At 50.8% G+C, this 11,128-nt stretch overlaps 1 protein-coding gene across 2 annotated transcripts; it reads left to right on the top strand.

The window, feature by feature from the left end:
• Window positions 1-341: 341 nt before the first annotated feature.
• LOC122390226 (cuticle protein CP14.6-like) lies at window positions 342-3,036 on the top strand. Of its 2 annotated transcripts, none has more exons than XM_043382960.1 (3): window positions 342-429; window positions 2,143-2,267; window positions 2,544-3,036. In XM_043382960.1, exons 1-3 carry the CDS (start codon window positions 406-408, stop codon window positions 2,848-2,850), a joined length of 456 nt encoding a protein of 151 aa, XP_043238895.1. In that variant the 5' UTR covers window positions 342-405; the 3' UTR covers window positions 2,851-3,036. The 2 variants fall into 2 exon arrangements, with proteins under 2 accessions (XP_043238895.1, XP_043238903.1); XM_043382968.1 differs by lacking the exon at window positions 342-429 and adding an exon at window positions 1,527-1,812.
• The last annotated feature ends 8,092 nt before the right edge of the window (window positions 3,037-11,128 follow it).

The raw sequence follows: 11,128 nt of genomic DNA, 5'->3' as shown, positions 1-11,128 counted from the left end.
GCGCACTGTCTCTGTCCACCGGTTGGGGTGACGCCCTGCCTGGCGGGCCCGGGCCCTCGGAGACTGTCGGACGGCCGCCCGCCGGCGTCCCGTATCGACCGCTGGAGCGTCGCTCAGCCTCCAGCGGCGGGCCCAGAGGAGACACAGCGGGTCGCCGCGGCCGCCCGCCGCCGCCGCCGGCGCCGCCTGGACGCGCCCCTGACGCCGACGCGCTCGGCCCGGGCCGTTCCGTCGAGATCGACGGCGGCGCGCGCTGCGCGGAGCGACGCGGGAGGTGTCTGCCGCGGAGGGCGTGTGACGTTTCACGCTGGGGGCGCCCTCTGCGTCGCCACCGCGGCCATCGCGACAGTTCAGCGGGGCGCGGCAGAACGGACGACCATAGCTGGCAGGAATGGTTCATTAGTTATGCAAGTCCTTCCCAGGTCAAATGTAGGTATAGGTACATGTTATAATCGATTAAATGTAATAAATTAAATGTATGAATTATGTTAAATGTTAAATGAATTAAATGTAATCAAAATCGATCCGTCTAATTCGGAGCGAATCACAAGTTCGTAAGCAAACGCGATTCTCGGGATGTCGTCTAACTCGGAATGTCGACAAATAAAAATACAATGCGTAAATTGCATGGAAGAGCAATGCTTTGCCTAATTCAATCAATTTTATCGTAGGGGCGTTAAAATTGATATATTTTACTATGCATACCTGTACCTATATTGGCATCAAAAATGAAAATGTACGGTTCATTGTAGCTGCCAAGTAGGTATAGGTATAGTACCGAAAACGCATCATGCAATGCAACAAAAAAAGAAGAAAAATACATGCAGCTTACATATTCGACTGAATGCATAGAGGCTTTGTTTCGCCTCCATTTGCTCCTCCTTTTGGCTGATGTTATCAATCATTTTTCGTTCGCTAGACACTATAGGTATACCTATTCATATACCTGCATCATACATTCATATATTCCAACTTGGCACTGTAAATGTGTTTACAGTTCACATGACACTTTTTCCCACAGTTACAGTACATACACTTCACATATGAAGTGAGCGGTGATTAACGGAGCATACGAGTATATATGTACAACTTTACATGCCTACGTATACGGGGATCGTGACGGGTCACCAGGTAAAACGGTGATCGAAGCGACTCACTCGCTGAACGGAGATCGGAGCGAGTCACTTGATAAACGGTATCAGGGACGGGTCACTTAGTGAACGGTGACCGGGACGGGTCACTCGATAAACGGTGACCGGGACGGGTCACTTAGTAAACGGTGAGGTCACCCGTCGAACGGTGACCGGGGCCCGGGGGACGGGTCACCCGTCGAACGCTGACCGGGACGGGTCACTTAGTGAACGGTGACCGGGACGGGTCACTTAGTGAACGGTGACCGGGACGGGTCACTCGATAAACGGTGACCGGGACGGGTCACTCAATGAACGGTGACCGGGACGGGTCACTCGATAAACGGTGACCGGGACGGGTCACTCAATAAACGGTGACCGGGACGGGTCACTTAGTGAACGGTGACCGGAACGGGCGACCGGGTGGACGGTCACACGGCGGGGTTCACGTGCACCGATCGCACTGATGGCCGGCGGTTCCCGTGCGGAGACTGACCTCGCCGGTACCGGCGGCCCGGGATGTCCCAACCCAGCCTGGTGCCGAGGACCAGCGGAGGACACCGCGGTACACCTGCCGACCACCGGTATAAAGGGACACAGCGGTGGGAGGAGGGCACAGTTCGCTACTGGTCAGATCCAGGACAACAGATCGGTCAGATCCAAAACAACAGACATGAAGCTGGTGAGTTGGGCCACGAAACGGCGACCTAGTAATGATGCACTGTTTTTCCAAAGCAGTTTAATGTATATATGTACTTAACTTATGCCCTTACTTTCTCATCCTTCTTGGACTTCAGTAGCTGGGCTCATATTGTTGTTGAACTAGAGTCTAGCGATATTTTTGGACGCACGATTTTGAAGAAGAACGTTGATTGGGTAGGAGTGCAATTGAAGTCTTACACTCGCTATAATTCTCTCAATTATAATACTCTCAATTAGCTCATGCTGGTTCAATAATTTGATGTGTTTTTTTTTAAAGGTATGCAATAACAACCCCTCTGTACCGTTTCAGCTCGTGTTCGCCGCCGTGCTGGCCGTGGCCGCCGCCGCCCCGTCGGAGCTCCCCTACGAGAGGAACATTGTCGAGATCCTCCGACAGAACATCGACCACAACGACGACCAGTCCTACCAGCACTCGTGAGTGACATGACAATCGGACCGGCCTACTCCCCGGGTCTGTCAATGGAGGCGCTTTGGCGGATGGAAGCATTCATGTCTCCCATCCATTGCCTCTTTTCATAATTCTTGACGAAATAATTGGTGCTAACTTCTTACGGTGCAATGCAATTATTTACTGCTCTTCGCAAGCAAGTTTAATTAAACCATTATCCATTCAATATATTCAATCTCACTCTCATTATACTTCAGTCACTACATATTGTGTGAACCTTGCTGTTCATCTCCCTCCGCCAGTTTCGAGAGCGAGAACGGCATCTCTGTGTCGGAGTCTGGCCAGCCGGAGGATGACGACAGCTACAGCGTGTCGGGCCAGTTCAGCTACACGGCCCCCGATGGCGTCACCTACACGGTGCTGTACTCGGCCGGCGAGCAGGGCTTCCAGGCGCAGGGCGACCACCTGCCCACCCCGGTGCCCACCGAGTACCCCACCCCGGAGGTGTCGGAGGAAGAGGATGAGGAGGAAGAAGAGAAGGAGGAGGAGGTCCGTGGGGAGCCCCAGTACGAGCGTGTCATCGTCGGCTACCGGCCACGATACAACTAGGTCATTAAAGAACACGTTTGAAACAACGACGCTTCATGTGTTTGGAGGATGTTAATATGAGCGGATGTAATTGTTCCTTCCTTTTGCGTATTTATTCGTTTTTTTTTTACCAACAATTAAAAGCGTCTTGTGTCGCTGCTTATCGCCTGCAGCAATGACTGCATAATACATATTTTCGATGTTCGAGCTGATATAGTATAGACTATAGGCACTGTGAGCTGCATGACTTCAGCTAGCCAGAGCCTGTGGGCTGTGGGCTTCGGACGCCGCCCACGGCCCAACCCGACACTCTTGGTGAGTTGCGTGAACGTCTAAAACAATGCCTGCGTCGGGGCGGCACCCGCCCCCCCCCCTCGGCCGGCGAGGGTTAAATGCATACCTATGGGATTGAGTGCCTAAATTTAATTCAGCTCGAATGCCTATTACAATGATCGGAATACCTATAGGTACAGCCCACCGCTAAAGTAATGTGCGGTTTTACCAATCTCAACGGATGGCTTTGACTGGCGATTTTTTAATGCGGAGTGATCGAAAAGAAGACGCCAATGGATAAAGTTGCAGCTGCAAAGGTGACGATACATGTAAGCTACATTCAAAGTTCCATCGTAGTCTGGCTCAAGTCTGGCTAATCGTTCCTAAGCTTCAGAAGCAGAACATAACCATGACTGAAACCCAGAGCTGGGCGCGTTCCTCGATTTTCGGTAGTGCGTTAGCGTTCCTGCGTTCCTCCGGCCGCGGTTAGTGCGTTCCTGGAATAGCGTTCCTCAATTTTTTTTCGCTCGGTGCGTTAGCGTTCCTGCGTTCCTGCGTTCCTCCCTCAAAAATACCGCCGAACCACGCGGCGCGGGCCCAACCAAACACGGGGCGAATCGATCACAGAATACCCAGAATGGCGACGTGGGGCCGAAAAGCAGCTCGACATCTCTTTTCCGAATCGAATATCTGAAATACGTTTTACCAATATCATCCGTAGGGTTTTCAACAAAAATACGACCTGCTTAAAAACAATAGTTAAGTTAAAAGATGTATCTATATTATAAATCCTAAAAAGTCCGCCGCCGTCGGGGTTACTCCCTAAAAGGCTTATTACGGCGCCGTCGATTGACGCAGGAGTGTGAAATTTTTACCACTCGTGGGTCACGTCATTCAACAGGTCGTATTAAATTTTGGGCACGATGCGGCCAGGGGTGCGCCCGTGGCGCGTGCTCACGTGGTGTGCCATAGGGTTTACACTAGAATCGGCAACAGGCTATTGCTCGGGAACGGTAAGGGCTACGGGGGCGAAATTTTCGCTGTAAGTCGGACGCGTGCACTCATTTGTCGTATTAAATTTTCGACGGTGTGGGTTCAGCGGTGTGCACGTGATAGGGCCGCGACCGGCGCCGAGCAGAGGGCACGTGCTTTAGGCTCAGTTGTTCGCTTAAAACTGACTGGAAATAATCAGAGCCGGTAGGTCATTGACCTTTGGCAATGAATACCAACGCCGGGCACCGCTCGCCAAGAGGATTCGCCAGTAAATACAATTAATTTATTTTTGCTATATCTCAGCCGTTTCTGGGCCGATTTAGCTGAAACTTGGACTGTCGGTGGTAGTGTAGGGTAGGGTAGGGTAGGGTAGGGTAGGGTAGGGTAGGGTAGGGTAGGGTATGGGTATGGGTAGGGTAGGGTAGGTTAGGGTAGGGTATGGGTAGGGGTAGGGTAGGGTAGGTTAGGGTAGGGTAGGGTAGGGGATTGTAGGGTAGGGTAGGGTAGGGTAGGGTAGGGTAGAGTAGGGTAGGGTAGGGTAGGGTAGTGTAGGGGTAGAGTAGGGTAGGGTAGGGTAGGTTAGGGGTAGGGTAGGGTAGTGTAGAGCTAAGGGTAGGGTAGGGTAGGGTAGGGTAGGGTAAAGGTAGGGGTAGGGGTAGGGTAGGATAGGGTAGGGTAGGGTAGGGCAGGGGTAGGGTAGTGTAGGGCAGGGTAGTGTAGGGGTAGGGTAGGGTAGGGTCGGGTATGGTAGGGTAGGGTAGGGTAGAGTAGGGTAGGGTAGGGTAGGGTAGGGTAGGGTAGGGTAGGGTAGGGTAGTATAAGGGTAGGGTAGGTTAGGGTACGGTAGGGTGGGGTAGGGTAGGGTAGGGTAGGGGATTGTAGGGTAGGGTAGGGTAGGGGATTGTAGGGTAGGGTAGGGTAGGGTTGAGTAGGGTAGGGTAGGGTAGGGGGGTAGGGTAGGGTAGTGTAGGGGTAGGGTAGGGTAGGGTAGGGTAGGGGTAGGGGTTGGGGTAGGGTATGGTATGGTATGGTAGGGTAGGGTAGGTTAGGGTAGTGTAGGGATAGGGGTAGGGTAGGGTAGGGTAGGGTAGGGTTGAATTAAGTAACATCCTAATCTTACAAAGGGCTCGAACAACTCGCATGCATCACCATCATACTTTACAGTTCAATTAAAAGCAGTTACCCAGTTCTTCACAAATAATACCAGCAAGTTTCTACACCCAAACTAATGCATCCGTTAATCATACATATCAAAACATACAGTTATCGCGTAAACCTGTACCTCTAGTCTACTATTATAAATCCTAAAAAGTCCGCCGTCGGGGTAACTCCCAAAATGGCTTATTACGGCGCCGTCGATTGACGCAGGAGGGTGAAATTTTCACGGCTCGTGGGTCACGTCATTCAACAGGTCGTATTATATTTTGGGCACGATGCGGCCGGGGGTGCGCCCGTGGCGCGTGCTCACGTGGTGTGCCATAGGGTTTACACTAGAATCGGCAACAGACTATTGCTCGGAAACGGTAAGGGCTACGGGGCTGAAATTTTCACGCCAAGTCGAGCGCGTGCACTCATTTGTCGTATTAAATTTTCGAGGGTGTGGGTTCAGCGGTGTGCACGTGGTAGGGCCGCGACCGGCGTCGAGCAGAGGGCACGTGCTTTAGGCTCAGTTGTTCGCTTAAAAAACTGAGTGGAAACAATGCCGGGAGGTCATTGACCTTTGACAACGAAGTCCGACACAAGGCACCGCTCGCCAAGGGGATTCGCCAGTAAATACAATAAATTTGTTTTTGCAATATCTAAGCCGTTTCTGGGCCGATTTAGCTGAAACTTGGACTGTCGGTGGCAGTGTAGGGTAGGGTAGGGTAGTGTAGGGTAGGGTAGTAGGGTATGGTAGGGAGTAGGGTAGGGTAGGGTAGTGTAGGGTAGGGTAGGGGTATGGGTAGGGTAGGGTAGGGTAGGGTAGGGTAGGGTAGGGTAGAGGATAGGATAGGGTAGGGTAGGGTATAGTATGGTAGGGTAGTAGGGTAGGGTATGGTAGGGTAGAGTAGGGTAGGGTATGGTAGGGTAGAGTAGGGTAGGGTAGGGTAGAGTTAGGTAGGGTAGGGTAGGGTAAGGTAGGGTAGTAGGGTAGGGTAGGATAGTAGGGAAGGGTAGGGTAGGGTAGGGTAGAATAGGGCAGGTAGGGTAGGGTAGGGTAGGGGTAGGGTAGGGTAGGGTAGGGGTAGGGTAGGGTAGGGTAGGGACTAGGGTAGGGTAGGGTAGGGTAGGGTAGGGGTAGGGTAGGGTAGTAGGGTAGGGTATGGTAGGGTAGAGTTAGGTTGGGTAGGGAAGGGTAGGGTAAGGTAGGGTAGTAGGGTAGGGTAGGATAGTAGGGTAGGGTAGGGTAGGGTAGGGTAGGGTAGGGTAGGGTAGGGTAGGGTAGGGTAGGGTAGGGTAGGGTAGGGGTAGGGTAGGGGTAGGGTTGTGTTCAAAAAGGGTCCAACATACAAAACACTTGAACACTCCGCAACTACCACCATCCATGGGCGTAGGAACCTCACGAAAAGTGGGGGGGCCAGCGAAACTTCAATGTCACTTTGTGGGAGCCCCAATACCCCTATGAAGAAATTCTTTGCAGTTTTGTGCTCATCTCACCTTGCTGAATCATTTCCTGCTCTTAGTTTTGTATTTAAATAAAAAATAAAGATTTTACTTTAAAAAATGGCTAAAAAGTGGGGGGGCCATGGCCCCCCCGGCCCCCCCTGTTCCTACGCCTATGCCACCATCCCTTACAGTTAAATTAAAAACAGCTACCCAAATCTACCCAAATAATACAGCTAAAAATACAAGTCAATCACCCAAACGAATGCACCCGTAACATAACATAACTCAAAACATACAGTTATCGCGTAAACCTGTACCTCTAGTAACTTATAAATCAAGTCAACAGATTCATGCCTGGCGTTTCAAAGGACAACAGTAACACGTTCTAATACTAGTAAGCTCGTCGTGAAACTTGTCTTAGTAAAAGTTATCATATTTACTTTACACATTTAATGCCTGAAACTGAATCGAATAGTAAACATCACCACTAAAAATCTTTACACATTTAATGCCTGAAACCGAATCGAATAGTAAACATCACCACTAAATCTAAGCAGGCCTTCCTCGATTCGACCGACAAGTGGCGCCTCTACCGGCAAACACACGTACTCGAGATTCAAACATTTGACACAGAGGTCATTGGCAGCAATATAATTTTTCGGGTGGTTCCGCAAGAACGCAGGAACGCTTCAAAATTTCGGGTGGTGCGTTCCTCTTACTTGCGTTCCTTTGAAAAACTTTGCGTTCCTGCGTTCTTGCGTTCCTAAAAAGGGCGGTGCGTACGTACGGAAGAACGCAAGAACGCACTAAAGGAACGCACTTGCCCAGCTCTGCTGAAACCGCACATTACTTCTGCTGTGGACTGTATAACCTACTGCTTGACAGATGCGGATTGCGGAGGGGACCCTACGCCAGTCGCCACGCAGAGCTTTTTGCGCAGGCCCTGACCTCTTCCGTGCGGCTGAAGTTGAACTGTTCTGTGTTGATGATGCAGGAGGAAAAAGATATCTAACTAAAGGGCCCCCAATTTGAATTCCCCATCCAAGGCGAGTACACTGCACGCTGCTCCCACCAACCGCCTACCATCCCATCCCCTCCAGAAGTCTCTCATATCAAGCGCCAGGGGATTCGAATGCAGACCCTCATCACGAGGCTCCAGCTTTTCAGAGTTGTTTCTTTTTGTTAACTAAGTTGAGATAAGTTGAATTGCCTTTTTAAGGACTTTGGGAAATAAAAACATTTCAAGGATGCTTGCATTATTGATTTAGCATACACAGAATCAAATAAGAAGTCTCTTAGAAGTGGCGCGTAAGAGACAAAATAAGCCTGCTCCTCTGACGTCTGTCAATTCAGCAGCAACGAATATCAGCCTCACAGCAGCATATTTCGGGGTCTTTCGATTTGGCTGAAAATCGGTATACAGGGCCTCCTCGATGCGCTGATTCCGAAAATGTATCTCTTTGGGGTGGTATTTTGCGCCGTTAACGAGTTAACGACCAATTAACATTTTAACGGGAAACGGCGGGGTCTTTCGAATTGGCTGAAAATCGGTATACAGGGCCTCCTCGATGCGCTGATTCCGAAAATGTACCTCTTTTGGGTGGTATTTTGCACCGTTAACGAGTTAACGACCAATTAACATTTTAACGGGAAACGGCGGGGTCTTTCGATTTGGCTGAAAATCGGTGTCCAGGGCCTTCTCGATGCGCTGATTCCAAAAATGTACCTCTTTGGGGTGGTATTTTGCACCGTTAACGAGTTAACGACCAATTAACATTTTAACGGGAAACGGCGGGGTCTTTCGATTTGGCTGAAAATCAGTATACAGGGCCTTCTCGATGCGCTGATTTCGAAAATGTGGCTCTTTGGGGTGGTATTTTGCATCGTTAACGAGTTAACGACCAATTAACATTTTAACGGGAAACGGCGGGGTCTTTCGATTTGGCTGAAAATCAATATACAGGGCCTTCTCGATGCGCTGATTTCGAAAACGTGCCTCTTTGGGGTGGTATTTTGCATCGTTAACGAGTTAACGATCCGTTAACATTTCAGCAGCATATGTCGATTTCAGCAGCAAATTTTCGGGGTCTTTCGATTTGGCTTAAAATCGGTGTACAGGGTCTCCTCCAGAGGTGGGCATCGCTACCGAAATTTGGAAACCGCTACCGCTACCTTCCGCAACCTAAGGTACCCAAAGCGCAATCGCAACTCCGAAACTATTTTGCAGATCGTAAAACCGCAACTCGCAACTCCGCAACTCCGCAACTCCGCTACCAACCTCTATTAGGTTCCTATGTTTTATCAGTTTTAGTCCTGAAGTGCAGTGTTATGTCTGACAGGTAGTACCTTTGGTTGACCTCTGTTGGTGACCTGACTGTTGGTGGCCTCTGATGACGTCACGTGACCTATAATGCTCAATGCGCAAGTCATTGCGACACCAGTCGACGTAAATGACATGCCAGTGCTACTCTTTGCATGTTTTAGTTGTTTGGGATCATTTTGCCGCAAATCCGGACGAGTTGTATTTTCTCCCATTGACTTATAATGAAGAGGTCACACAGTTGACCTTACCTTAAGTCACAAATAAAAAAAAATATGAGACAATACACTTTGTACCTATATCTTGTTACCCTTGTCACATGCAGACAGTTTCAAAGTGATCGGTCAATAGGTGTATCTATATTGCTATATTGCCCTGTATTGCTAGGGCGGGTGTTTAATTTTTTTTCGGAGATTGGGTCCCTTGACTTGACCTGGTGACCTGACCTGAGGTGACCTGGGTCTGACATGTTGATACAATGTGTGGAAAGGATGTGTTAATAGCAGTGTCGAAAACAGCCGCGCTGCCGCCGCCTTTTTTATATATTTGCGGAAAACCTTACGGAGGGGTGTCCAAACACCCCCCCCCCGCCCCCGGCCCCGTGCTGGCGACCATAAAATTTGACTTAACCCTCGCTGTGTGCGGTGTTTTACAGCGTCTAACTTGTACGTCGGTTGGACCCCCTCCCCCCTGCCGTTCGGCCCCTGATCGAGCTAGAGCTTCGCGGGAAAAAAAACGAGCGTGTTGCCCGTGACGAGAGGAAGCCGATGATACCCAATTTTAAGGTCATAGGTAGGGTGGCCCTTATTTTCGAAAGTTTGAAAATCCAGTCTCCAAACCCGGATTCTTGTTCCACTCCATGAGAAAACCACGCGAGTATTTTTTTTTTTTAATCGAATAATATTTACCCGGTGCTCAACGACCTTAAAATTTTACTATTTAAGATCATTTTCACGTTCAACGATACAGGGGCTTTGTCGGTGACAAATGCCGCGGCTCTGTTCTCAGATGCTCTCGTTGGTGGACTATGGACCAAGGACTGTGTGTGGCAACTCTCGTCTAGTGCTCCTTTTCCTCTGTCTAGGATTTGTCTAGTGCTTGGCAGTACTCTTTCAACGTGTTTGCATGTTTCTGGAGTGCGTTCTGATTGAGAAGGAATTCCTCTTTTAATTTATTGAAACTCTTCCCTCCATTGCCCTTATTAATCATGTTACGGATTCCGTCTTGTCGACTGCTGCGGCTGTGGGCTATCCGCTTGTATGGTGGTCCTCACCGAGACAGCGCGTGCCCTGGGGCACGACACAGTTGAGTACAACATCAACAGGACATCGATCCAAAGCCAGCGCCGTCGTCACCGCGAGCAACTGGCCTCCGCCCTCAAGGAGAAACTGCGAGTAGAAGGCCCCTTGGTAGTCCACTGGGACGGGAAGCTGATGCCGGATCTCACCAGCAACGTCCACGTCGACCGCCTGCCCATCCTCGTGTCTGGGGGAGGGGAGGTTCAGCTGCTTCAGGTGGCGAAGCTTCCCAGTGGAAGAGGGGCGAATGAAGCGAAGGCCGTCGTGGAGGCGTTGGATAAGTGGAGCGTCGCTGACCGGGTCGTGGGGATGTCCTTTGACACCACCGCCGCCAACACGGGTCGCCACAACGGGGCGTGTACCCTGATTGAGCAGCAGCTGAAGAACGACCTCCTCTACCTCGCCTGCCGGCACCACATTCTCGAGCTCGTGATCGAGGCGGTCTTCACGTCGGTGATGGGGCCAACTACAGGGCCTGCTGTCCTGCTGTTCAAGCGTTTCCAGGAGAGGTGGCCCTTCATCAACCAAGGCGAGTTCCAGCCGATCGAGGATGGAGCAGGAGAGGTCGACATCGAGTGGTTCCTTCAGGCCCTGAAAGAGCGGACAGACCTTCGGGACGACTACCGGGAACTTCTGGAACTAACCGTCATCTTTCTCGGCGGCGTACCTCCCCGCGGAATACGCTTCCGTGCCCCTGGCCCCATGCACCACGCTAGGTGGATGAGCAAGGTGCTGTACTCGCTCAAGGTGTGGCTGTTCAGGGGACAGGTCAAACTGACGCCGAAGGAGGAGCGCGGACTGTTGAGGGTGGCCATGTTCTCCGCCCGCC

This window comes from Amphibalanus amphitrite, unplaced genomic scaffold, assembly GCF_019059575.1.
Source record: "Amphibalanus amphitrite isolate SeventyFive unplaced genomic scaffold, NRLGWU_Aamphi_draft 000020F_arrow, whole genome shotgun sequence".
Taxonomy (NCBI): domain Eukaryota; kingdom Metazoa; phylum Arthropoda; class Thecostraca; order Balanomorpha; family Balanidae; genus Amphibalanus; species Amphibalanus amphitrite.
The sequence above is the reverse complement of the archived record's forward strand: the minus strand, read 5'-3'. Positions and strand labels throughout refer to the sequence as shown.

Bases quoted from the DNA above. Each gene is read 5' to 3' on its own strand.
- LOC122390226 (XM_043382968.1), top strand. From the start codon at position 1,597: ATGGCCGGCGGTTCCCGTGCGGAGACTGACCTCGCCGGTACCGGCGGC. The intron at 1,813-2,142 runs GTGAGTTGGGCC...GTACCGTTTCAG, and splicing joins AAACAACAGACATGAAGCTG to CTCGTGTTCGCCGCCGTGCT. The intron at 2,268-2,543 runs GTGAGTGACATG...TCCCTCCGCCAG, and splicing joins GACCAGTCCTACCAGCACTC to TTTCGAGAGCGAGAACGGCA.